Here is a 27,490-nt window from a genome sequence, read left to right as displayed (position 1 = left end):
AAAAAGAGGTGTGGCATGATTAAGCATCTGTCTCCTACTCGCCCATTTAGTAAATACAGTTATAAATGCACACATCAAACATGGATGTATAGGATGAGTGTCTCTCCTGTCCTTTTAGAAATAGGTCATGCATCCATATTTCTTTTTTGAAGGAGTGGTGCTTTCCCATTTAGAGTATGTAACGGTTGATTGTGCGTCTCAGAGATTTCATAGAACTTATTTTGAGGAATTTTCCCACATAACATGAAAGTTCCTACTATGTAAGCAAAGTAAATTATATCCAGGATATGCTTGTATAAGGAATGATAAATGTTTGCAGTCGTTAGATATTTAAACTGAAAACAAATGGTTACAATAACTGATAACTAATTAATTATCATTGGTTACTATTTACTGATTACTGACTGCTTCAGGTGCAGTCTAATGAGTCTGTGGTTGGATGTTCCGGGAGGCACAGGCACAACATGCCCTCTGCGGATGCAATCAAGACCAGTGTAATCAGCAGTGAAGCAAGCACAAACGTCAAACCAAGCACAACTGGTTTCCTTGGGACTTCAGGGCACCATTCAGGGAAGTCTGCACCAGGCTAAATATAGAAATAAAAAAAAATTAGTATGTACCTAATGCACTCAGTACAACAGCACTGTTATATTTTAAAACAAATGCAATTTGGTTTTCACTGCTTTTCCATTTTTAATATTTTGTTTATTTTTTATTAGTGATGTATAAGTGTATTGCTGATGCTATTGAGGATTGGACCGACGGAGTCTGGTAGAATGTGGGGAAACTGCAAGATAAGTATTTTCATTAATTAGGTATTTCCGAAAATTATTTCAATCTAAATAATTTACCAGTGCTGACTTGTGGCTTTAGTTCAATGTAGCATTAGGGTATAAGGAGACAGGTCCCTATTGCTGATATGTTTTTAGCGTTGTTTTCAAGCTCCAGTGAAGATGCTTCATTATTTTAAATTCAGTTCATGAGAAAAAAAAGCTGAACAAATATCAAAATTGCAAACTCTGTTTAAATGAAGACTTGGATTTTATAGGGCAGTTCATAGACAGACTTGTGAACCGTATTTCTCAACAGAATGTATTGGTTATCCCTCCCCAAAGAAGAGGTGGCATATCCCTTCCCTGCTCTTTTTTGTTATATTGTTTAGGCAGCATGTTCCAGGGATCACGAAATGTTCCTTACCAATTTTGTTCAATGCGAATTGAGAACCTGCTTTTGCCATAAAAATACAATTTAAAGATAGCACTTGACATACAGATCTGTAAGAGAATTTGCTAAAGGCAATCCAGTATCATGGAACAGATACAAGGACAAACAGAAGCTGTTGTGCAGTTGATCCCTACATATATCTCTCTATATGTGGTGGTCTTGCTGAAGATGAGATGCAGCATAGAGTGCGCAAGTCTAGCGCAGCTGTGTTTCATTTCTTGGCAGAGTGACTGAGTTCCAAGGAACTCCTGTGGTTGAACAAGAAAGATAACACAAGCCTGTGATCTCCTGAAAAATACTTACTGCTACCAAGGGGGATTTCATATCTATTTGTAGACTAGAATCAATACTCGGGCCAAATTTCCCAATTCTTCTACAAAACAGTTTGTCTCATACAATGCACGTATATAAAAAATTCAGTCTGCTGTGAGTTTTCTAAAATCACACTCTGTGTAAACAGCAGCTATTCGGATATTTCCAGACCTTGTTTAAGTGCTTGCACCTCTAAAATATAGGACCACTTTTGCGTGCATGTAACTTTCCTCATGCTTGAGAATTTGCTGGTTTAAACTATGCTCCGAGACCCTTTCTTGTAATTAATGAACCAGAACATAGGCAGTAGAGTGCCCCAACAAATTGTATGGACTTCACTCTGCTAGCACAGTGAATTCCCCCCCTAAAAGCTGTTGATCTTAATAGCATTTTGCTTGATTTGTGTCAAAAAAACCACAGTTTGTAATGTCATTGCATTTTTTGCTATGAACACTTATTTAGGACTATGTTATTCTTTCTAGTCTCTTCTTTGCACTAATTGTAGTGTGTTAAGGACTTTCTGAAAAGTCTTTGTAGCTTGGGCCAAGGGGGGTTGCAGTCTGTTGGCAGACATGTACATGTTGTCTTCTCAGAAAATTGAATATAAATAGAAATGCAAGGGTGTGACACTACAGCTCTGCAGAAAAAGCAAGGCATACAGGACAGCAAAGAGATGAGACACCAACATGTAGACCTCTGAGGGCAGCAATGCTGCTGGAGATGAGAGGATGTGGGGGGAGAAGAGATTCAGCAAGGGTGGCAAGTAGTGGGGGGAGAGCTAAGAAATTCTTTGAATGTAGTGACTGGCAGCTTGATTTCTTCATGAGATAAGAGATGAGTTAGCGGAGGGACATGAAGAGGGGAGCAGTTTGATCAAATGTTCAGATAGGGGGCTTGGCAACTGCACTTCGTTTGGCGTAAACGTGGCGTGATGCGATGCGTTGTAGGAGGTCTGACGGGAAGATGCTGTGAGGGTCAAGGCAAGAGAGAAACGTGGGAGAGCTGGACAGGCTGAGCTGCTGTGAAAGAGAAGGTACCGATTTGATACAACGCATGTAGAAGGAAAGACGCACATAGGTCTAAGGACATAATCACAGATTTTTGGCCTGGAGTAATAAAGAATCTGGTAGTTACATCAGAACTAGCAGGATTTAACAGGCGAGATCAGCCATTCTGAGTTTTCCATGGTGAGTTCAAGCTGACGATGGGCCAGATATTAGGCAGGGAAAAAAATAAGAATGACTGTAAGGAAGGAAACAAGTCAACAGAGCCAGATTCAGGTGTCACTGACATAGACACGGGAGCTGATTTCAGTGACAGCTGCTAACTATTCCTGTTTTACAATATCTTTATCAACTGATAACTCTTCACTGCTGAACTGGGGAGGAAGGTAGGGACTGACACATTTTTGTATCCACTCTTGCCACAGATCTACCCCTTCATGTTCCTTTTTCACTTTAATCCCGAACTCCATGTGTAGCAAACACACAAATATTTGAGTGTAGCAAGCCAAAACCAGAATATGAATGCTCTCTAACTCTAACGAGTATATAACCAGGTTGACATGTATATACAAAAACATATGGTCTAAGAAATGTATTTATATTTAATTATACATTTATGAGAGAGTAACCTGTTTATGTGTATTTGAATTTTATTTAATTTCAAAGATCATGATTTCTTGTCCATTTTTTAATTAAAATTCTTTGTTGCTTTTAAGACATGAACTGCAGACATAAATTGTATGTCATCATCCACCTGGGTGACTAATAGGTTATAATCCTTTTAAATAAAGCCTCAGTCATTTAAGGGCTTCAGGACCCTTCTACAGTAGAGCATGAGAGAGATATATATATAAATACAGTTAGGTAGAAATACACCAATTGTCCAGGGCCAAGTAGGCTGCAGAGCTGGGAGATGTGAGGACAAGTCTGTAGAGCTCTACACACAAACTACATAGTCTTCCTGAAAGGGCTCCTTGGGTGAGCTGGAATATCCCGCTAACACAGGTATCTCACTTCTGGAACCTGACCTTGTATGACAGCGCAGTGATACATTGAACGTACGAGCACACTCCTTTTGTTCAAGGCTTTTGGCACCGCTATATATTGCATGGTACAGAAATTCTGTATCCTTAATAGAAAGGAATTAAGTATAACTGTCTTAAGTATCTTAAAACCACTGTAAGTCTATCCTTTAAGATGAGGAGACAAAGCCTGATGAATTTTTTAGGTATCCTACATCTTCTCTGCTGAGGTGCCTTTATAAAACCTGCTACCACGTATCCTTTGACACTTTTCCATCCATATGCAGGAAACTCTGAAATATTTTAAATTTTTCAGATTTAAGTTTGAGCTGCTGCGTGCACTAAATTCTCCTCTCTGCTGGGCAAGTTGAGGTTACAGATAGACTTATCAACTGTGGCCTTAGTGGGCTCTTTTTTTTTCTTTTAATCACCTTTGTTCTTCCCTTGCTACCTCCTGCAAACTGCTCTATTTCTGCTCTGAAAAATGTTATTTCAGGGATTGGATTTTTTCTTAGGGGATTTACCCAGATTATGCAGTTCACACTTTTATTGCTGCAGACTGTGGAAATCTCCCCACCCGCACATCCTGCTCTGATACCAAAGCTTATGTCCTGAAGGCGGCAGAGAAATTTATAAAGTTAAATATAGATAGGTGTAGTTTTTTGTAAAAAAACAGACCGGAAGGCTGCCACTATATCTTCACTCTTCACATAAAACGACCTGTATACTTCTATCGTGTAATATTTGGGCCAGGTTTACTGCCTGGGTGCCAGCTCTTCCTTTTCACCAGCTGCTCAATATGATGATTATCATTCAACTTCCAAGCTTCCAGAATTCAACCCATTTTGCTACTTCGCATTTTTAGAGTGTGAGAAACTCTATTTAGGTTACTCAGCTGTCTTGCTTCTTTGGCAGTTCATTATCACCCCAATAAACATGTCTCCAGTAGACCCAAAGAACAAGACAGAAAGCTGCAGAAAAAGGGAAGAATTAGCCTGGTCTTTACGAGCCAGATGCATCTAGCTTTCCTCTAGGTCTTACAACTGCACCTTTGAATCTGCTCACACTGCTCCCAGTGACCAAGGGAGTTGCTCTTGTAGAACCAGAGCAAGATTCTCCTGTGAACTGTTGGGGAGCCCTGGGAAAGTAGATGCCTTGTTCTGAGCATCTGCTAGGAGGATGTAGTGAATTATCCACGATTTGAATGCCTGAAGCGAATCACTCCCAGGCTTCCTGATGTTGGCAGTAACATAGAGAACACGTTTTATACGGGTGAACTTGCATAGGGTTAGGACAGGCTCTTCTGTGACAAAGGTACAAATAATACTTTGCTCAGCTGTTCTCTAGGGCAAAAATGCAGAAAGGAAAACCTAGTTTCATCGGGTCATACCCAAACTGGGAATTTGTTCCAGCTCCTTTTATTAGTGCCTGCCTATCGTGGTTCCTGTCTGTTATTATTTCCTTCTGAAGACAAAGGTGTGACACTTACACTGCTGGCAAAACTGCAATGCTGCAAATCCTGCAGTTTATTCTGGCAATATGACATGTTTGTAGCTATCCAGGTTGCTGATGGCTGGGCAGGGATTACTTCTTCATGCCATGCACATGCATTTTTTGAGACATGTTCATTTACGAGTTAGAATAGGCAGTCACCACAGGCATGTGACCAAGTAAAGACCCAGCATTAACGTCTGGCTTAAAAATCAGGTAAGGGGGTTGCTTCCAGAAACATCATTAAGACTATGAGCATAGGAAAGAGTGCTGGCTGATTCTATCAAAATGTGCCTGGATTTTGAGCCATGTCAATTTATTAACCAGTAGTGAGATACTTGTTTCATTGCTAAATAACCATGCAGGCTCTGTGCTGAGATTTGAATCTGTTTGAATCTGGTAATAGGTTGTATAGCAAGAAACAGTTCAACTGTCATGTGCATTGAAGATTGGTGTGCCCCAGTTTCTACATGACAGGAACATTAAACTTCTTTCCTGCATTAACAGGCACACCAATAGGCTGCAGCTGATATTTTAGTCCGGGGAGTCGGAGAGAACAGGCAGCACAGTACTGCACTGCAAATTCATTAATTCCCAAAGCCACAGCAGGAGACAGGGAGATGGGAATTAACTGCAGCAGATGGAGACATAAAGCTTGCTTAAGTCCCCTTCACCCCCAACAGTCTCCTTTTCTTTTCCCCTCCTCCCTGGTATATCCTGCAACAAAGCCTATAACAATCACCAAAAAAGGAAATTCCTGAGCTCATTGCTTAACTACGCTGTAAGATGTAACACTCAACCTAAACCCAACAAGAGACTGGAACTGAGTTGCATTTTGGGGTTATTTTTCAGACAATGTGGGAAAAAAACACCACACTTTTATTTACTATTTAGAGTGCAATAGCAATCAAAAATGGAAGAAATATATTCTAGCACAGAAGAGAGCAGCGCTGTTCTAAGACCATGCATGGGGTTTGTATTTACTGTGCTTGTACAATGCTTGGATTCAAATTCTGCTAAAATAACTTAGCATACTGCGATGGCACACACTGTACACACTGCTGCTGAGTTAACAGAACTGGAATGCCTGATAATGAAACATGCCAATTTGCCTAAAATTTGTTAAGAAGAAAAACAACATAAACTTAACTAAAGCAATAAATTAAGATGCCATGTCTTTGATGCGGAGAATATCATTGTACTGATTCACCATCTGCTGAAGGGGTGTCCAGGTTCATTCCCACAATTTGGAGATGCTGTAGGAATTGTGCTGTATTATCAGTGGTAGGCTTGTACTGGATAGCATTCTTATTTCAGAAAAGAGCTGAAATGCAGCAGAAAGCAAATTGTAAATGCTACGCATGACACTCAGCATCGTTCTTAATTTCTCATTCGGAACCACTGTAAAGAGAAATGTTAGCAGCTCCCCATAGGCTGGAAAGGGTCATCCATGGGTCTTCTGAGAATCAGCCATGCTACCAAAAATGAGACTGAAACCCTTTTTTCTTCTTTCACTAGTTGACGTTATATCCCCTCTGTCTCGGCCACTACATACAGACTGGAAAAATGACTCAAGAACATCACAGAGATCAGGTAAAAAACAAGTGCTTGGCCCTCCACTGTCTTCTACTTTTTGAAGTCACAGCATTTTACATCCTTGCTGCACAGTTCACTGAGTCCAAGGCACTAGAGAATCAAGCTCAGCTCCTGTTGAAAGAATGTGAAATCAAAGTCTGGAAAGTCCAATAAAACCAAAGGTGTGTTAGTACCTCCTACTACATGGGTTTTCTCGTGCCTCTCTGGAGGTGGTGCTTTTTATTCCTTGCCTATCTTTCAGGTTATGATGTAATAAGATGATTTGAGACAAGCTAAGAGCTTGCTGCCACAGAAACAAGGAGAACTATTCCCCTCACCATTTCCCTGACCTCCTCCCTTCCTTCTGCCTATGCGCCCTCCTCTCTTAAAAGCTCACCCTGATGCTCACAGGATACACAGCACAGTGAGTTGATTTAACTCACTAGAAGAGCTGAAAACTTACTGCAGAAAAATTACCATAATGTTTTCTGTGGGGTTTGTAGTTGCATCAGTTTGCTTTGCAATCCAATGCCTGACGGTGATGGTACAAAGTAGTGAGAAGAAAGGACTCCACAGCCAGAAGTTGGGGGCTGGAGGAGCAGTGAAGGAAGAAAAGAGAGTGGAACCAGGAGGAAAGAGTAGGGGAGGAGGGTGAAGGAATGAGACCTCCCTTTCCAAAGCAGAAATGTGGCACGGAACTGCATCCATGCAGTACGGAACTGCATCCTTGCCTGTGTTTGAAAACCATGCTCTCAGTTCCATATTTATGTGCCTTGCTAAGATCTGCATCTCCATTCTGGAGTACTTTCGCTTCTTCAGAATGATTATTTGTATGCATTGAAGTAGTACTTAGAAACAAGCACCATGTTAAAAAAAAAAAAAAAAAAAGAAAAGATAAGCCATCTCGGATCCCCCTGGCTGATAGTACATGATTTTCTGCTCTGAACTGTTTAGATTCTCAACTGACAAGATCACCAGCTGATAAAAGAAGCAATGTGGTAAAGTATTTTGATTTTATGAATGAAGATTAAAGGTCTCTTAAATCTTCCTGCTGATCCCAAAGGACATTGTGGCTTAATATGGAGAGTTTGAATGACTGGTTCATGTCAAAGAGCAAGCCTGTGGCTCAGGAGACTACCAGAGTCCCAGTTCAATGCCTGCACCCAAAGCACTCCTTCACTTTGTGGAGATCGTAAGTTCCATAGCCGTGGTAGGAAAGTGGTGACTGGTAGCAACTTTTTAAACTTCTTAATTCTTTAACTTGTTTGGTTTTTTAAGTCTTGATTGTCAAAATAATTAAAGCATACAATATTTATATTAGAATCAAGTTACCTTTTGTGCCTTCCAGTTTTCTTAAAGGTGGCTCTTACTAACAGATTGTGTACTAGGACAGCTCCTACATTTCAAAGGGATGGTTGGCCCAGGTCCAGTGCTGAAATGCTGAAAACAGAACACAACATGGGCAAACCACCTTATCCTGTTACATTTTTTTCTGCACTGTGCTGCCCACCGTGGCTGCTCATTAGGGTATTTCTGCACAAAGAATAAGAGCTTTCTATACCCAGGCTCCTGGGTCTGAGCAAGCTATTCACACTTGTGACATTTCAGTCCATGTGGATACGTTTCTGAAAAGAACACTAGATTAATTCACATCTTGGGGCACCACAAAACCCTTCATGTAAGGACCTTTGTCTCACTTTTTAAGTAGAAGTAATGGCGTCAAGGGCAGAAAATGTGAAGATACTGCTTCAGATATCAGATGGCATCAGATCTGTCAGTCTAGAGACTAGTGACAAATACAGATTATGCCCAGATCAACTTAGTGTCAGTTTTCCCTAAATCAAAGTTGTGAGTCATTACCAAATGGCAAGAAACGTTTGAAAACATAATGTAGGCCATATCCATGTGTACATATACATGGATAAATTCTAAACTATAATCATACTGATGACATCAATCTGTATGAATACAGAGAAAAGGACAAACCTTTAACTCAGACTAAGTAATGAAGAGAGAATGAGACTAAGAAACAATGTAATAATTAGCAACATCATGTGAAATGTGTAAATACTGTACTGCACTGTCAGAGAACAACAGCATCGAACTTCATAATGGGAGAGACTTCTTCAGCAAGTTCACTGAAGTTCTTTTCTATGTGACAGACACTCGCTACATAATCTGAGAACAAATGCCTCAAAGGGGGGTTGTTTCCTCCCCCAAATATACTTTCCTTACAAATGAAAATAGATCAGCCTATTTTGCAGTCAGGGTTGCGCTCATTGTCAGTTGTAGAGTGTTGTTTGGTTTGGAGTATTTAAATATATATTCAGATGTTCAGTAAAATGCGAGCAGTAAATTTTTTTCAGGTTTTCTAGTCAATTAAACCTAACTATTCTGGTGTTCCTTTCCATTGTTTTAGAAATAATTAAGAGGATCCAAAGTAGTTATCACTCAATCAAAACTTTTTTTTGGTGAAATGATCAATCTTGAAAACTGAATCTGCAAATGATACTGCGTGTGCACACAACGGGTCCCGTCAGCCAAAGGCCACTGCTGCCATCTGCTGAGGAAGAGAGAAAACGGGACGTAAAAGGCCAAGTGTCAAGAATCCTTTCCCGTTGGCCATTTCAGGGAGAAATTCCTGGAGAGGTGATGCCAGCAAGCTCAGCTCCCCATGATCCACAAGGTGGTGAAAAAGTTAAATCCACGATTTATTCTTCAACTCCTCGTAAATCAAAACTGAAAGAAAAACAACGGAGCCCGGCTGTTTGTTACAGTCTTTATGTGGTCAGGTTTAGTGTATTCAGCTGAAGGAACGACGCGCACACGTTCCAGGGTAACGTCTTCATTTCACGGCCGGGGTAATGCCCGCATTTCTGATGCGTGGAAGCACGACATACCACAGGATCACCACACCCGGCATCTCTGCCTAATTCGGCGGTTAACGCCTAGGAATCGTGTTGGCCGATCCCGATCCGAGTACGTTCCTTCGAAGCAGTCCCTGCTTCCCAGCAGCAGGGACACTCCGACCCAAACGCCCGTCTCCAAGCGCGGGGCCGAACTCTCCGGCCCCAGCCCTGCCACCGCCAGGCCGCTCGCTCCCGCCCCCCACAGGCCTCTGGCCTCGCCGCCTCAGGAGCGGCTTCTGGTGAGGGGGCCCCGCACCCCTGGGGAGACCCACAACAGCGGTGGGGATGCGGCCCCCCCCGTCCCGCCTGGGCTGCCTGCTGCCACGTCCGAGGACAGGGCAGCCCCTGGCCGGGCGGCAGCGCCTTACGGCCGCCGCCATAACGCGCCCGCCTCCCTCCTCCCTCCGCCACGGCCCGGCCCGCCCCGCGGGGCTCGGCACCGCCTCCCGAGGGAGCCCTCTGCGGTGAGTGGAGCGAGCTTCTGACCGGTGTTCGGGAGGGCCAATCAGAGCGTGCCGCCCCGCCGACGGCGAGCCAATGGAGAGGAAGGGAAGCCGGGGGCTGGCCGGAAGCGGGGCGCCGGCGGTTGCGCTGAGGGGAGCTCGGCGGGGAGGTGAGGATCGGCGGCTCCCCGCGGACCGCGGGCTCCCGGTGGGGCTGTCCCCTTCGCCGGGTACGTGGGCAGTCGCCGATGGGGTCTCGCCGTAGCGCGACCCCGGCTCTTCTCGCTTCAGCAGTGGCCTGGAGAACCCCGCGGCGCGGCTCGGGCCTTCCCAGAGCCTGGCCCGGCCCGGCCTGGCCCGGGGCAGGGCGGCGGTGGCGGCGGCTGTGGAGCCGGGGCGCGGGGCCGCGTCCTCCCCTGAGGGCGGTGCTTGCCCGCCGCCGGGCTGCGCGGTTTCTTCTCTCGCAGGGCGTGGTGTTAGCGGGCCAGGCCTCAGCTAGGAAAGGCGTCTCCCCTCTCTTCTTGTGGCTGCTCTGTTCACAGGCTGGTCTTGCGTGGTTCGAGAAGTGAATGCTTTATGTGCTTCTAGTGAAGTTAATCTTGCTAAAAGTATAGCTCAGTGGAAAGCTAACATGGATTCATTCGGGAGTTTCCTGTATTCTACACATTGAGATGGCTTTCTTCTGGCTCATCTTCTCACAGCCAGCTCTCTTGTATTGCCCTTGTTTCTATTTATACGATAAGGTTATCATGCAAATTGTTTAACATATCTTTCTTGGGACATTCCCTAGGTATTTTCGTCTGGCAAAGATGGGTGAACCTCAGCAAGTGAGTGCCCTTCCTCCGCCTCCAATGCAATATATAAAAGAATATACTGATGAAAACATCCGGAAAGGCCTGGCTCCAAAGCCACCTCCACCTGTGAAAGACAGTTATATGATGTTTGGTAATCAGTTTCAATGTGATGATCTGATTATTCGACCTTTGGAGAGCCAGGGTATTGAACGGCTACATCCTATGCAGTTTGATCACAAGAAGGAATTAAGAAAACTTAATATGTCTATCCTGGTCAACTTTTTGGACCTCTTGGATATCTTGATAAGGAGTCCAGGGAGTATAAAGCGAGAGGAGAAACTGGAAGACTTGAAACTGCTTTTTGTTCATGTCCATCATCTTATAAATGAGTATCGCCCTCACCAGGCTAGGGAGACACTGAGAGTCATGATGGAGGTGCAGAAACGTCAGCGTTTGGAAACAGCAGAGCGATTTCAGAAGCACTTAGAGCGAGTTGTAGAGATGATTCAGAACTGCCTGGCTTCCTTGCCTGATGATCTGCCTCATTCAGAGGGAGGACTGAGAGTGAAAACAGAAGCAATGGATGCTGATGATGGCAGCAACTGTATTGGACAGAGCGAAAAGCAGAGAGAGCGTTCTGGTGGCAAGAGAGACCAGGTTTTAGACAAAGATGCAGCGATGTGTAGCATTATTGATGAAATGACATGAAGAAAACACTTTTTTTTTTTTTTAGCTCACCATAGTGAGAGGCAGAATGAATTCTGAGGATATATGTTGTATTTTGTTTTGCTGTAGTACAAGCACACAAAACATTTATTGTACACCTGTTGGAGGTTGTGAGTGACTAGGCAGATGAAAATGTTTAATATTTTGTGAGCTGTGCGTTTATTGGTAGAAACAAAAGAGCATACTTTTTGTTAAATGTATCATGTGAGGTGGTAGCCACAGATTAAAGTTAGTTTTTTCTGTTGTACTTTCATTTGTCACTTTCTGCTTTTTTTGGGTATGCTTTGTTTTTGTTTTGTTTTTTTTAAATTGCTTTATAGTGTGGAAGCAAGGCATCTGACTGAGAGGAATTGTAGCTGACAGTTCCTCCATTTCAAATAAGTGCTAGTTGTTTACAATTTCAGTGGGTCCTTTCAGGAATGTGTAACTTGATAGTAAAAATAAAATTAGTGTAAAGTCTGCAAAATACATTCCCTTCTAGTTTTGTAATAATAAAACTGTACTAAAGAGAACCTAAAAATTCCTTTATCACAGATTTAATACAGTGTAATTTGCCTTACAGAGGTACGCTGCCAGGAGTCTCAACAACTAAATGAATTAAAACTAATTGGATTTTAATTTCCTTAGATGTAAATCATAACCAGTCTTGACCTTACAAAAATGCCTACTTTTTTCTTTTCTTTTTTTTTTTTTTTTAACATAGATGCTTAGACTAACTTATATTTCCTGCATAGTTAATATACATGCATGAAGTGAATCACTTTGCAGTGCAGATGGTTTGTATTTGCCTTTTAGGTTGGTTCTGTGCCCAGCTGAGCATTTTTCTCAGGAAGGAGAGTCTGATTGGATAATTAGCCTTTATACTAATTGAGAACTTATAAGTTTGGAAGAACCTGCAAGTATTCCATCAAGTGGAAGCCATATCAATCATGTTTAAAGAACATTTGAGTGGGTTCAGTCCCCCATAGCAAGAGGAAAAGAGTGATTTGATAGTGAAGAAGTGGCTGCTTTGCCCCTCCTGTCAGGGAAATCCTACTTCCATCTTTTTGCCATGTAACACTGTAGTATGTATGTTTTCCAAAGTATGCGGAGCAGCTAAAAAACAGGTAAACCTTATGAGTGAGGGAACTTGCACTAACTCTGTTTTTTAACTGTGATTTAACAAGCTGTATCTCTGTGTCACTTGATAATTCTGTTTTCAGAAATGTTGCTTAAAGGGGCAGGCAAAAGTATTTAGCTATTGGGCGGTGGGGATTGAGCTCGGTGCAGATAAAGATGAACTGAAGTGAGTTTGACTCATTGGAGGACATAATCTGCTTTTTTAAGTGACTTAAGTAACAATAAAGAAGGAGAAAAGGAGAAACTTTTTTTTTTTCTTTTAGAAATGTGTAAATAATTTTACAAAGTTAACGCTTTTGTCCTTTATTCAACCACCACTGTTTCCTTCCTTCTCCTCGGACTAGATCTAAATTATATTGCTTGTAGGTAGCTAAAATAGTTGCAAGTGAGCAGAATTAATTTGGTATCTATTTTGCAAATGTTGTTTCATGTGGAAGATATGAAGAAACATTTAGTGCGTCTTGGATAAGAGAGGTTGTGCACTGTGGAACTACGGTTTGTCAAGGTCGTTTTAACTTTGCCATTCAAAAAAGAACTGTCATAGATGCTCAATGGTTTTTTGTTGACTTTTGTCTAATTTTTATGCTTTTAATAAAGTCATAAGCCTGGGTACTATAGTTTCAAAATACTGCATAGTTAATATACTGGGTCCTAGCAGCATCTAACAATTGCAGTGAACGTTTTGTGAAACCATTGAGGTAAATGGGGATCATGTCATTTAAAAAGTAATTAAGGCTGCTTTCACTTTCCAAAAAGTTTCACAAATAATTTGTTTATTCTAGGTTATTTTTTTTCCTTAAGGCAAACCCTTAGAAAGCTGTGGGAGGCTTCCTGGGCTTTTTTCAGCCAAAACATTGACTTTTTCCTCCGTTGTCAGGTCAAAGCAATGATAGTTTTCCCTTTTTCTGTTACAGCTTTGCTTTTGGGAAAAACAATGGACTGTAGCTGCAGTGAAGGCAGGGGGTGGCGCTGCAGTGAAGGCAGTGGGTGGCATATGCCTGTTAGTCTAGGGAAATGGGCATTTCACATTTCGTAGGATGATGTGACTCACTGACTAGCAAATTTGATTATAAATGTTGTCTTCTCTAGTGTGTTAATTAACCTGTTTCTAATGATGAGATCTTTTCTTATCTCAGCAAGTCCTGATTTTATTTTTGGATGTAATGACATTTGAAGTATTCTACCCCTGCAATGTTAATGTATACAATATGTGTTGGATTATATATGCGTTATGAAACTTGATGAGATAAAGTTAACATCAGGTATTAAGCAGCATTTTGTTGGATGTTTTCCTACTTAAAAAAAAAAAAAGGGGGGGGGGAGGAAAAGAAAAAAGCCCAGCCCTTCTGTTACACTATCTGAACAAGCACAGGGATAACAGAAGTACAGTTACTCAAAAAGTTCCAAAAGTTTCTTGATACAGAGAAGCCAAGTGTGTCACCAGTGGACAGAAGGGGAAAGTTTGTAGTTCTGATCGTCTAGGGGGAAAAGAAGAAAAGCTATTTAATGATATAGTTTTAAAATAGTGCAAGGAAGAGATATTTCCAGCAATGCTTTAATCTTATTTCAATATTTAATGTTTTGGTTTGGTTTTATTTTCACAAAGTGTGATCTGACTGTATGCTCTGAGTCAAGAAGAAACATGCAGCTACTTTAAGGGCTGCATGAAAAAGGTGATGTTGGCACCTTTTCTACAGAAATGGTGCTCACTTCTTGCACAAATAAAAAACAGGAACTTGGGAAACAGGCACGTAGAAACTCAGAAATTATATCAAGGCATTCCTTAGGGTCTGTCTTTAAGATGAAAATTAAAGCAAGTGGGTTAACTGTTGCCCCGTAGCTCTCACGTCTCACTATGTGACCAGAACACCTTTCCTGGGGATACAGCCAGCAGACAGCACCTGAATTACTGTAGGCTATCGTATCAATGAAGCAACCCGGGTGAAGTGAGTAGAATGGGCTCAGGCAGAGCTCTGGGGTAACAGTTTCCTTATTTTCTTATCCTGTGTATTTATTTCAGAGCTCAGACATGGCCCATGCAGAGGAGGAATCCATGTAGACTCATGCACACTGCACGTTATTGCAGGTAACTGGCAGAAGGGACGTGTCCTGGTCTGCTGGTGGTTTGTCACATGCTGAACTACCCAGAGGAGTTCATCAGCCGGTGCCGCGCGCTGTCGTGGCACAGCTGTGGTGAATGTGGTCATCTGCATTGTGCCAGAGCCAGGTGGCCCTGCCTTTTCCATTTGTGCAGAGCAGTTTCAGGATCCTGCTGTTAATGATCAGAATTGTTCCCATAGCAGCTATCTGCAGTTTCCTGTTTTCCCAGAAATAAGAGGAGCAAAGAAACAGCATTTTCTTAAGAGTCCTGCTTCTAGCAACTGCATGTAAAAATCCCCCTTTATCTCAGTTCTCTCCTACGAGTATGTTGCTAGTGTTTGTCTGTCTTTAGGCTACTTTAATCCCTTGTTTTTCCTCCTTTTCACTTAAAGAAACTGTCACTTCGGTGACTCTGCTCTCATGTAAGGTAGTCAGTGCGAGACAGCTCTGTTGGTTCTGATTCTAGCCTAATAGATGTTTTGGGGCATGTTTTTGGAAGCATTTCTGCTCTTTCAGTTATTGATAAAAAGTAACTCCTTAGAACTTAATTTTGTCTATGTAAAACAGTGTGAGGTAGATTAGTTGCTTCAGCAAAGAACATTTGTTGGTCCTAGATCAAATACACTTGATCACAGCTGCAGTTCTAGTCCAAACAATATAAAAAGACAAGATGTCCTCAAGAAGAGTTGGGTAATCCAGGGAGAGGGAGGGTGGCCAGGGAACACCATTTCTCCAAAGCTGTATTTCAGCAACATTTTGTCAAAGTGAGCCTTGAGCCTGGGATGGCATGGTTTCCACACTACTTTTAAAGTGACCTCTGTATTCTGTATGTTTTACTTTATATTGCAAAAGCCCAGTTTAAGAGTCAAGATGAAAAAACACTGCAACTCTTATTAGTCTACAACTGTGTAACAGTAGGACAGCTTTCCACCACTACCAAATTATAGCCTACAAAGAAAATGGCATTTGCCTAAAGATGCTCTGAGTTGCTTCCAAGTATTTGAACCAGAAACTTACGATTAAATGCTTGAGTTCTTCCTAGGAATCTGTTATTTTGCCAAGTCCTTTCCGTTTACCACAGTCTGTTATATATCCTTTGTAATCTCTTATCCAAATTCTGTATACTATGGCAAAAACAGGTGAGGGGAGCAGCATGGGGCAAGGGATTACAGATATGTCAGCTCGGTGGCGCTGACAACAGTTTCATCTACTGTAATAAGGAGATCTGGAAAAAATGAGAAGTAGATTTCTGAAGTACTGCTAAGTATTTTAGCCTTTTAGTCAAACCACAGTCAGCAAGAGTTCAGCTGTGTACACTGCCAGCAGCAGCGCTTGGCTGCACTGCTAGAGACTAGCAGACTAACCACAGGAAAAGCAATCCGGATTAGACTAAAGGCCATTCTCAGCTGCGTCTAAAGATGGTCTACTAAGAAGTAAAACCAGAAGTTTACGGAGAAGATAAGTTTTCTTGAATGTAGGTGCCTGAAGGGTGAACAGGAGTGTTGTTCCTCATCTTCAGCCACAATGTCTTCGTACTTCTGCATGAACTGGATTCTTCTGATCCTCTTTACAGGTAACTGAGTGGGCCTAAATGAATAGGTGGAGGTGGATGGAGCTAACATGCATCAATGTTTCTGAGGGTTGCAGAGAGAGATATTTTACATTACAACAGGAAGAATGGCTACATGGCACAGAAACTGCAGCTTTGTGTTACGAATAGAACTTTGTCACAGTGGCTCAATAGTCTTCTGATGGCCTTATCTCCTTTTTAAAACAAAATCATGCTGAGGGTATGATGGTTTTAAATATGCTGATTCTTGGGCTGTCTGCTAGTCTTATTAGTGAATGATCTTTTGCGGTTTTTTAGATAATGAAGATCTGAGATGAGCACTTTATTTTAGAAAAGATGTAAAACAAGGATATTTCACTTCAACATGCTTTGTTAAGATGAATGCTTAGGAAGACACGGAAAAGGTCAACTGTGGCTCCTGGCGTTTTTTAGCCAATGGGAAGTTTTATTGGGACAAATTGGTAATTTCTCCTTTTTTATTCTGAGAAAGCAGTGCTCCTAGGAAAATATTGTTAAAGGCAATAGTGCTGTAAACAACAGGTTGTGGAGTGGTACTAGTGTAGGCAGATAGACATTAAAAATTTGGTGGTAGAATATGTTCAGTAGAAAGAAAGGGATATTGCAGATATTATTTCCTCTAGTTCTTTATAAAGCCTTTTATGATGCGATTCATTTAGAGCTTGCTTTTTTATATTAAATAAAATACATTCTTTTCAGAGATTAGTTTCTAGTATGCTATTGTGGCAAAGTTTCTGAATGAAGACTTATTTTTAACTATAATAGCTTAGGTTGGGAAAATGACTGAGCCGAGCTGGGGAGAACAGCTTTTTCACAAGGGACAACTGCAATCAAGCCATACAGTTGGTGGACCTGCCTCGGGGAGGTCCCTTCCTAATTATAGAGTGGGCTAGACTTTTAATAGAGATAATTTGTTGCCTGTACTTGCTGCAGAGAGTTCTATCCCTGAAATGTTAATACGGATAGATTGAAATATTTACACGTGTGGTCCCATGTTACTGAATTTGATAAGAAATGTGTAGTGGTAAGTATATGGCAAACAGTTTTCTTTGAAGTACAAGCAGACAGAATGTGCACCTCAGGAGCCCCACTGTGTATGTAACCTGTTAGAAGAAGGTGGTTACAGGATGGCTATCACTGGACCACCAGAGCACAAACGATTTTGGCTGGCACTTAATACAGCTTTTATTAAAACCCTCCTAAAGGGAATATTGACTGGAGTGGTCTGAATACAGCAAAAGAAACTATCTCACTGTGACAAATGGGCTACTGGCTGCTGGGTCTCGCTGTTTTGACTTGAATAGCGTGACACAGCCTTCTGGAAACATGAAAAATGACTTTTAATGGGAACCTAACAAGTTAGAAACTGCATAAGAATGAGGGAAGAAAATAAGGTTGTGAAAAAAGAGGGTATAAAATTTCTCAAAAAGCTCTGAAAAATCTCTTCTGATAAGAGTAGGCAAAATCTGTAATTAGGCAAGAAAAAAGGAAACGTGTTCAGCAGTTATTACTCTGACGAAACCTGTGATTTAGTGGCTTTTCACTGAAAGGGAGGAAGTTTCCCACAATGGTTATAATGAAAGTCAATGTCTTACTGTTCCTCTGTGTGTGGCTTGGATTAAATCTGAACTAAGGAAAAAAATAAAGAGCTAACAGACTGGATATGGCTAAAGAGAAGCCACCAAGTTGTGCAGATCCGAATTCTGTTCTCTCTTCACCTCTCTGCCTACATGCAGAGACTGCAGAAAGTGTGTTTTATTTCTTTCTCTGGCTAGAGACCCGTTCTGAACAAATCACTGGCCCAGTCATTATCCCTCGCTTCATCAGTCCTGCTGGGATTCACATCTATTTGTGGAAAACCTGATCCAGCAATGCCTGGTGGTGTTTGCAAGATGGCAGGTATTGGGTCACGCAAGATGTGCTTGCATGCACTGTGCTCAATGCCGACGTTTGTCTTTTTGTCCACAGGCCCCACAGTATGGGGATCACTTGTGAAAGGAAGGGTTGGCCAGAATGTCACTGTGCCCTGCTTTTACACTGTTAAGAGGATACAAGACATTACATCAATGTGCTGGGGTCGTGACAGATGCCCTGTTTCAAAATGTTATCGGACCATTATCTGGACAGATGGATGGAAGGTGACAGAGCGGTACAACAGCAGGTATATGTTGAAAGGGAACCTGCCAATGGGCGACGTGTCCCTCACGATCGTGAAAGCCGAGGAAGCAGACAGTGGGATATACTGCTGCCGCGTGGAGATCGCAGGGTGGTTCAATGATCAGACAAGTAATCACGAGGTTGTGATAGAGAAAGGTGAGTGCAGAGGTACTCTCTTGTGTCAGTACTATTGTGGTAAACCTGCTGCTGAGTCTGGATTTCAAAGCTTGTGGTGGAAATTATTTCTATAATCATCCATAGGACTGATCTTTAGGACTTTGCAGGTCTGCTATTAGTGCTGTTTAAATTAAGCTGTCTTTGGCATTGTTGTAATCCCAGTGCAATCACTGCAATTAAAAAAAGGACATGGTGCTTGCTTTCATGGTGCCCAGCACTACTGCGCTTTCTTAGAAGCACTATTTGAAGAATTTGAGAGAAAGGGCAGCATAGGGTACTTAATTCATAGAAAGTGTTATACTTGACCCTTTTCATAGAAAACAGTGCTTCATTTTCCCTGCTTGATTCCAGAGGAAAGTCCAGGGACATAAAATTAGTATAGATGATTTTTTTTAATCAACTCTTCCTTTGATTTTTATTTTTTCGCTTTTTCGTAAAAAGCATGATAATATATGGAACAAGTGGCTGACAGATGTACTTGTGTGGCTGATACTAGCAAAGTTTTATTATAGAAACGCTTTCTCTTTTTCACTACATAAATGTGCACTAAGGTTAATTATAACATATGTTGGTTTTGTTTTATTTTTTTAACATCAGCTAGGATCTCTACTGCAAGTCCTCACACTTACACCTCTGAACAGACCTCAGGTAACTTTTATCCAAGTATTAATCTCAATAGCATATATAGGCTATATTGCAAATGGGGATCTTAGGAAGGAAATAAAATGATAGATGATAGAAATGTCTTGGCTAAAATTTACTAAACATTACCATAGAACCGGAGATCAGAACTTGGATTTAAATTCTGCCTGACAGTATATAGAGAGCCCAGCAGAAGGAACATGTATACTTGGGAGGAAGTTTTCTTGCGGGTGTTATCCTTAAGTAGATGTTTTATTGGTGCTGCGAGTATTGTTTTTTTCTTGTGGCTGTTGTTTTGGTATGTTGTTTTGTTTGCGGTATAAAATCTCACCTCGTCTTCAGGAAATGCATCCCATGAATAGTAGAACACAAATTTTTAGGAGTTGGGTGTGCCCACTACTTAATAAGTTTATTTGTTGCTCTATAACATAGAACTGTTTTACTGGGCTAGCTCAAAAGTGCATCTGATTCAGGATACTATCTCAGTAGCAGTCAACAGCAGATAATTAAGGATGGTGGTAGAAATGGGGCAGTAATTTTGTGATACAGTGCCAAAGTATTCATCTACCCTGGTATGATTTGTGTCTTGGAGGCTGCCCACATCCTCTGTAGCCTATGCATATGTAATAATGTGAGGCCCTTCATTGTAGTAGAAGGGACAGTCAACAATTATTCTTCACTTGCTTTCTCCATTCCACTCACAAGTTTATAGACTTCTATTGTATACCCACTCAGCTGCATCTTTCTCAGTCTGAAAAAGATAACTTTAATTTCCAGTGCACAAGAGAGAGCTCATAGTGTAACAATAGCTTATTCTCCAGATTTTGAAAGAAAAGTCAGGGATGCCATTTGTATTTCTCCCTCCATTTCAGATATTTCCAGTTAAGCAACTCTAAAATGTTACCACAGTTGCATTTCCTTTTTGGAAGAAGAAGTGAAAACTTTCTCAGACTGTTTCTGTTCTAGTTGCAAATAACATAGCTTCCAATCTTAGAACTCATGGGTTTTCTTAACCCTGTGACGTCTTCCTTTGCTGCTGGTGGAGTAAGTTTTCAGATTACAAGTTAATATGTGCATGTTCACACAGAGGGAGACTGCAAAAGGCAGGTGGTCATGTGCCTCTGATGTAGGAGTACTCCAGCATCTCCAATGGAAGAGAACAGTGAAGCAAATGATCCTGTCCTCTTCAAAGTAAAGCTTCTGGGAGAAGGGTAACAATTTAAAACATCAAAGGAACCAGCTGGGGTTGTCATAATGTGAACAGAAGATTTTCTTTTCAGAAGGGTTGTATATCATCTGACAACACATGGAGAAACTGAGACTGATGATATGGAAGACATAAGTTTGTAGGTCTGAAGTTTAAATACTGCAAACAGCTTTGCTCTGGGAAATTACCTCAAAATATGCTGCAGGTCCTTACACAAATATGTCGCATTTTGGTCAGTCTGTTTATTGTATAGCTGTCTGGGACTTTAAAAGTTATCACTTTCTTTCTCCAACTCTGCACCACTTGCACTTTCAAGGCCCCGAGCTAACCTTAATCGGTTTTCATCAGATAACCTAAGTTTGCATTAAGCATCCACTGCTGCTGCTTTGCTCCAAAACCAGATGCCTGCCTTGGTAACTCCTTCCTTCTAGGCCCTGTGTTGATATAGCAGCAAGAGCTAAGTGTTTCCTGGAAGGAATTCAAAGCTCTGAAAAGGGCAGCAGAGGCTGCAATATTTAGAGTTTTGTGCTGAAGGTACCAACCTCTTTATGATACGCAGAGCTGAGACTCCTGATAGAGAGATACTTAAGTTTGGCGGTCCCAAGTCAGCAGTACAAAGTCCTCTCTGTCAAGGCAGAATGGTTCTCTGTGCAAGTGATGTGTTTGTCTTGCCTTTGCTCAGCTCAAGGGAGCACCAGTGAATCATCCTTTACCATCACAAGAACGTGGCCGTCGGTTTCTGCTTCAGAAGCTCCTCAGACTGTAAGCATCTCTGTTGTGCTATAGCATACCTAGACAAAGCGGATAGACCTGAGAGGTTATTGGGTCATTCCTAGAGTTCACTTGTACTGCTTTAGTTTGATTGCAAAAGAATATTTTTTTTGTGGTCTGCATGTTTAGTGCTTATGAAAGAATGCTTATGTGCTCATTATTAAAGAGGGGGGGGGGGAAACCTGCTTTACATGCATAAAGTACTTCCTACTAATGCAGGAAGAGCATTAGCAACATCTGTGTTGCCTTTCAGGCCTCTGGTCCCTGCTCAAGCACCTCAGACTGCTCGGATGTAACTGCAAATGTGCAGGTATGGCAGGATAAGGGGAAGAGTTGAAACTGGCCCACCTGATGGCACAGGGATGCTCTGCACTCCCTGTGCAATGCACTTCAAACAGGCAGCTCTGTGTCTGTTCTGCTGAGTCCTCCAGCACATATTGCAGGGTGACAGGCAGCAACATCACCCAGATTTTATCAGGAAGACAAGACAACCAAGCTAGCCTTTTGGAAGGCCTGCTGTGATGTACTACAAGGCAGCATGTGCTGTGAGCTTCCATACTGCTGCATGTGCAGAATGCAAGTCAAGGACCATACTGCACTTCAGCATCTTTCCAGGCCTGAGTTCCTAATGAGAGGTTAGATGTCCAATGGCTGACTTCAGAAAGAAGTTTTGCCTAAATAAAGACCACTGCAAGGAGGAGGCATGTTTACTTATTGGTATAAAGCCTTGAATAACTACTGAATAAGCTGACAAAAAGGTGGGAGGGTGTGACATCAGGAGATACTTTAATCATAAAAAATAAAATATGCACCAAATAGTATTAAACCTGAACAAATGGGATTTGCAATAACTTCAGGTTCTTTGACAATCTCAGAAAGTATTGTGTTTAACAGCATGGTTCATACAACTGTTGCAGTGATTCTGCTTGCAACTAGTCCTGTATCTCAAATTAGGCTCTTGCTCTCAAGTGTACTTTTACTGCAGGCTTGCAAAACACACAAATTTGCCTTTTGGTACCGTGTGGGCTTCTTGCTCTCAGTGCCGCTAATGCTCATCTGTTTTGTTTTTGACAGAATGTGTCTGTATCGCTTCCCAGTCAGCAGTATTCAGAAAATGGGCTATACATTGGGATTGGTTTATGTGCGGTACTTCTAGCCATCCTTATTTTAGCTCTGTTCCTTGCTAGACGTAAGTACTTTTCATGGGTGGTTATTCAAGGATTGGTCATGTATGTCTAATCACAGCTGTGCCAGATGCCACATGTCTCTGCTTCAGGGAAGTGAGCTAAGGTCTCTGGATGGCCTCACTCTGTGCCCTGCGCTCGGGTTGCTTGCTCAGCTCTCCCCCTTAGCCCTGGGGGCACAGAATGTGGTCTTGTCATTTTATGTCTCGGACTCCTTAGCAGCCAGTCGACCTGGGGTCTGGTGAGGAGATGTGATACAAGCCCGCCTCTCCTGCCCCACTCATTTCCTTCTACCCATTCCTCAGTTGCCATGTTGTCCCAGTCCTTCCCAATGATAATGGGAGGGGCACTGGTTTCATATAACTATATGCAATATTTTTTCTATGTGCCAGACTTTCTGCATAGAGCCTTTTGGTCAGACCAAGACGTATGAATTAGATCTCATGGAAATAATGGGGATTTCCTATACACTGAAAACATTTGTTTAAAGTTCCTTAATTTAGTTTCTTACACTTGAATTTTCTTTTTGAACCCACTACTTTACTTGCTTCTGATGGTTTAAACAAAATCATGTTTTCTGTCTTTTTTTCTTTATTTTCATTCTTGATGGTCCTTAGAATATTTATACAATACGAAGAAGACGGGTGACTTTGCAAAGTAAGTATTCTGTTTATGCTTTAGCTAATAGGACAAACTAGGTTGCAGAAAGAAAGTGTTGTCAGAATGCTTCAGCACATAGTTTGACTTTTTTTAAAAATTCAAGTTAATAGGAAACATTGCAAAAAGAAATTAATAAATCCTGCTACTTATTAGTTAGTAAGCAAAAATGAGTATAACTGTCAGATCATTGCATTGGGGACCATGCAAACTTCAAGTGTGGGTTGTCTCATAAGTGGAAAAATGATTCATTATCAGTCATGTTTAAGTGTTTTAGCATATTTTATATTTTTCCAGTGAGCTGGTTGCTTTAGCTATCTGCTCATCTGTGTTTCCATTGTCAGTTTTTTGTTTAACAGCATGGTTTTTACTCTTTTGTGCAGCTTTGTTGCATTTTGGAGGCCAGAAGCTGCAGGGAACCATAGTGCCCTGGAAGATGAGATCCATGCAGAGGAAAACATTTATATAATACACTAAGGACTATATGCATGCTTGCCTTTGTCATCGCTGGGACATTAAATAGTTTGCAAAATGTTAGCTGCTCCCTCTGCTCAGCAGATAAATGTGACTGGACTACTAAAGCATTATTCACATCATTCTAATAAAACAAATAAAAGCTACACTTCTAATTAAAAACTTTTATCAGCCTGTTCCAGAAACAGAAACCCTACTGGCTTGAATGGAAATTTCCAGAATCTACTTATCAAACCCTAAAGAAAGTTACCATTATATTTATTATCTGCTTCAAATTGTCTCTTCCTTTTAGGAAAAAAAGAGGAAGTGTCAGAATAGCTACTCAATCTCTAAAGGAAAACCACACAAGTTTTTTAAAAACTTGACTTTACTGTGTATTGTATCTGCCAGCTACAGAAGAGTCCATGCCATCAGAGGGCAGAAGGGATCTCACAGCTGCCATCACAAAGATGACACATGGAAAAACTTGGTAGTGTTAGTATTTCAATATACATTTAGTGGAATTTTCATTAAGGTCGGGTATAACCAGTCCTGGTAACAGCTCAGTAATGCACTGTATTAATTGCTCTCCACCCACAGTTAAATCTGGAGGAGCTATTGATGGTTAACCTGTCATGGGATGTCCTCAGAGCCTACAGGATCAGTACTTCAATGTGCAGAATATTCACAGCTTGTTTTCAGAGAACCATGACTAAGTGCATTTTCGTTTGCAAAATATGTCATCTTTTTTCTTTGTGGCTTTCTCCTCGGGCATGCCTATGCTTTGAGAAGTCCTCAGCGTGGAAAGTCTTACTTCCAGGCCTCTAAAACAACTGAACAAAAAATATCTACTTTGCAAAGTTAATTAAATTCTCACTTTTCTTAGCTTGTGGAAAAGTCATGGACATTGCACACAATATTGGCTGAAAGTTTGCCCTGCCTTTACACCCCTCTAGATACCAAATGACTCACATGTCTTATGCTGAATTTGTTTGATGGCTTTTAGCTCATAAATGCAGTTTATGTAGGAGTATCTGTGGCCTAGTGCCTTTCCTCCGTTGCTCCTCAGTTAGACCTGGGTCTCAGCTTTTATTCTCTGCAACACTAAACTTTGGTTTACTTAAAGAAATGGAGGCAGCCCCGTGAGGATGAATCAACCCTTTATGCATAGTTGAGCAATAGATACAACAGGCCCAAATCAGCTTTAAGTAGAAGGCTAATTTTCCCCAATTAAGAGTGCATTTTTAAACAGAGGCTGGGGAATTCCTGAAAGACCAGAAAAGTAGTACAAGCAGGAGAGAGACCAACTCTTAGCAAATATTGGTCAGTACAAATTTTGCCCTGAAGCTCATCCCAAGCAGCAATGTGGAACACCTAGAGGAGACATTGCTGCCATGGGGAAGACTTGCAGATTTACCGCAAACTTTCTATCATTGTGTTCATAATTTTCAAGGGAGTCATGTGAAGAACAAAGCTGTATAATCCAATGAGGCGTAGAGGAGCAATAATAAAATCAGTAGGTATTTATGTTAACAGCTGAGACACTTGGGACCACAGTCTGGTTGTGCTTTAAGGGGAGCTGGGGTCACTGGAGCAGTTACCCATCCTTCCCCCAGCTGGTAGAGATGGGAGGGCTTGAGCAGTTTGGGGAGGGGAGTGTTTTCCCCCAGGAATCCTGGAGAGCCTGGCTAAGGTGGGATACTGCTGGTGAGTGTGCTTGCAAAGGCTCACAAAGGAGGGAAAGGCTCCTCATCCTGTTGAGGAAGGAAGAAATGGAAAGCAAGTTGGGATAGGTGACCCTGGTGTGCTTTGTGTTTTTGCTTGTGCTGTGTGTTGTCTTGGGGCTGTCTGTCGGAGCAGACCTAAACCGTTGAAAATCTGGAGGTGAATTCATGGTTGATTGAAGAGCTCGGTGTGGGAGCACAGGTATTAGGTGATCACTGATCCCTCGGCCAGGAAAGGCGGTGGAGGAAACCAGCTCTGCTGTTTTCTGTGTTCATGTCACGTGTTGACTTGTGGAAGGTACCGAAACTAGAAAGAACCTGCTAGGGTTAGACTGTATTTTTGTATTTAACTATTAATAGCAATTACTAAATTAAAATGACTGACCACACTGCAGACGCTGCTTGCTTTCTGCCTGGCTTAGCATGTGGCTGCTGTGGGTTCTAGTCCATGACCGGAGCTGGAGGAAGTCTGATCTGGTCTCTGAACTAGATCTCAGAAAACATCTTCAGCAGTTTCTGCTTTCTGGAATTTTACCAAATCAGTCTCTACTGGAATCAGAGTTAGACAAGTGTGGGGTTTCCAAAATTACCTGATTCCAACCACTCATGCTCTTAAGGAGTTTGAAGACCATCCTTGAAGACTGCTAATCATTAAAACTGCTTGCCCATAAGGATTTTTTTTTCTTAATATTACAGACTAATTCTTATATCAGAGAGTTTTCATGCAAAATAAGGTTCTAGAATATCTGATAACCAGAATCTCGATTAAAGTTTCCTTTCTGCTGTGCAGTTAGTTGGTAAACAGACTCTGCAAAGGTTGTGTGGAGCAAGAACTTTGTCTTGGATATGCAGTATAATACATGGAAATACATGCAGGCAGAAGCTCCCTGTACTTTTTCATTACTTCCACTTATGTCAGTGGATCTTGGAAGAGGCATTTCAAAATGAGCCCCAGAGATGTGCAGGTGGTACTTGGAGCCTGGTCACCCATTAAGAGATTATCCAGCTGCACACAAACTGGCAGCACATTGAGTGTGATATGGCTAACTAACCAGCTGCAAACTGATTTTTTTTTTGAGACAGCTCTCTGCCTTTCCTTTTCTGCCTGCAAGAAGCCACTAGATAGCAGTACAGAAGCAGAAAGCAAACTACATTTTTCTGGTTCTTCCCAGCACACTTGGATTTTGGGTGATGTTTCTCAATTCACTCTGCTGCATTTAGCCCAGTCTTGCTAAAGAAACAAAGCTTACATGATGCTGTGTTCATTCTCTTCCTTCCCTAGTCACCTGCAACATACTGACCAATTCTGTGTTGACAGGCTTCATGGAAATTGGTAGCTGGATAAAGATCCAAATTTGTGCCCCAGGTGGGATTCAGCTGCTCCTTGCACTGGCATCAGCTGGGCATGGGCTTGAAGCCACTGCTTAATAGTGAGTGATGAGAGACAAAGGAGAAACTGGGATCATTGCAGGGAAAAAGTCTTCAGGATATTGGACACATCAGGTTTCATTAGTTCTGTTCACAGAACAGCTGGGGCTGTGTGTACTTGGCATTGTATGAACTGTACCTGGTAGAATACAGCAAATTAGATATTTTACTGATCGCTGGTTAACCTACCTTATAATGTTGACAATAAGACGCTGCTGTATTGTTGTGTCTATCCCCAGTGGTTGCTGTTTATGCTGCACTGAAGCATGTGAAGGTACAGATCAGCATTGCGGCATCACTGATTCAGAATAAACTCAGAATAGTTCTCTGAGCTTCACGCCGCTTGAATCTGCCACTAAGTTGGGTACAGGAGCATCAGTTAGCTACATGCCGGTGAAAGAACCAGGCACCCTGGCTTTGCTGGAGCCTGGTCTATTGGGGATCTACTTCTTGCTAGTGTAACATAGTGGTGGTGTGATGGATGAGGATGCTAATGAGAGGTAGCCTCCTACTCCAATGTACTACTGAGTCCAACAGGTCTGCAAGCGCAAGAGTCCTCTGATGCTGTGTTGGGGGGGATATCGAACAACTAATCCCTCTCCAACCTTCCTGTGCTACCCAAGATTTTGTAGACCTCTTCCCGGTAGGTTATCTCTTTTCCAGGCTAACTCACCCTGGACTACCATCTAATCCTCCTGTGGAAGCTCTTCCATACTTTCCACCATTCTTTTTGCCCTTCCTAGAATTCTTTTTGGATCTAATATATGCTTTGAGGGGACTAGA

At 41.8% G+C, this 27,490-nt stretch overlaps 2 protein-coding genes across 4 annotated transcripts; both read left to right on the top strand.

Annotated features, from left to right (window-relative positions):
* Positions 1-10,076: 10,076 nt before the first annotated feature.
* MED7 (mediator complex subunit 7) lies at positions 10,077-11,966 on the top strand. 2 transcript variants are annotated; one of them, XM_052816618.1, is made up of 2 exons: positions 10,077-10,150; positions 10,771-11,966. In XM_052816618.1, exon 2 carries the CDS (start codon positions 10,790-10,792, stop codon positions 11,480-11,482), a length of 693 nt encoding a protein of 230 aa, XP_052672578.1. In that variant the 5' UTR covers positions 10,077-10,150; positions 10,771-10,789; the 3' UTR covers positions 11,483-11,966. The 2 variants fall into 2 exon arrangements, with proteins under 2 accessions (XP_052672578.1, XP_052672576.1); XM_052816616.1 differs by having other exon boundaries at positions 10,084-10,210.
* Positions 11,967-15,593: 3,627 nt separating this feature from the next.
* On the top strand, positions 15,594-23,738 carry LOC128155090 (hepatitis A virus cellular receptor 1 homolog). 2 transcript variants are annotated; one of them, XM_052816614.1, is made up of 8 exons: positions 15,595-16,292; positions 18,276-18,620; positions 19,239-19,289; positions 21,173-21,252; positions 21,515-21,571; positions 22,336-22,450; positions 23,063-23,102; positions 23,486-23,738. In XM_052816614.1, the coding sequence occupies exons 1-8, from the start codon at positions 16,244-16,246 to the stop codon at positions 23,577-23,579; spliced, it is 831 nt and encodes a 276-aa protein (XP_052672574.1). In that variant the 5' UTR covers positions 15,595-16,243; the 3' UTR covers positions 23,580-23,738. The 2 variants fall into 2 exon arrangements, with proteins under 2 accessions (XP_052672575.1, XP_052672574.1); XM_052816615.1 differs by lacking the exon at positions 19,239-19,289 and having other exon boundaries at positions 15,594-16,292.
* The last annotated feature ends 3,752 nt before the right edge of the window (positions 23,739-27,490 follow it).

Source organism: Harpia harpyja, chromosome 20 (genome assembly GCF_026419915.1).
Source record: "Harpia harpyja isolate bHarHar1 chromosome 20, bHarHar1 primary haplotype, whole genome shotgun sequence".
Lineage (NCBI taxonomy): Eukaryota > Metazoa > Chordata > Aves > Accipitriformes > Accipitridae > Harpia > Harpia harpyja.
The sequence above is the reverse complement of the archived record's forward strand: the minus strand, read 5'-3'. Positions and strand labels throughout refer to the sequence as shown.

Coding starts and splice junctions, on each gene's coding strand:
- LOC128155090 (XM_052816614.1), top strand. CDS start 16,244: ATGTCTTCGTACTTCTGCATGAACTGGATTCTTCTGATCCTCTTTACA. Junction 16,293..18,275: donor TCTTCTGATCCTCTTTACAG/GTAACTGAGTGG, acceptor TTTTGTCCACAG/GCCCCACAGTATGGGGATCA. Junction 19,290..21,172: donor CACCTCTGAACAGACCTCAG/GTAACTTTTATC, acceptor GCCTTTGCTCAG/CTCAAGGGAGCACCAGTGAA.
- MED7 (XM_052816618.1), top strand. CDS start 10,790: ATGGGTGAACCTCAGCAAGTGAGTGCCCTTCCTCCGCCTCCAATGCAA.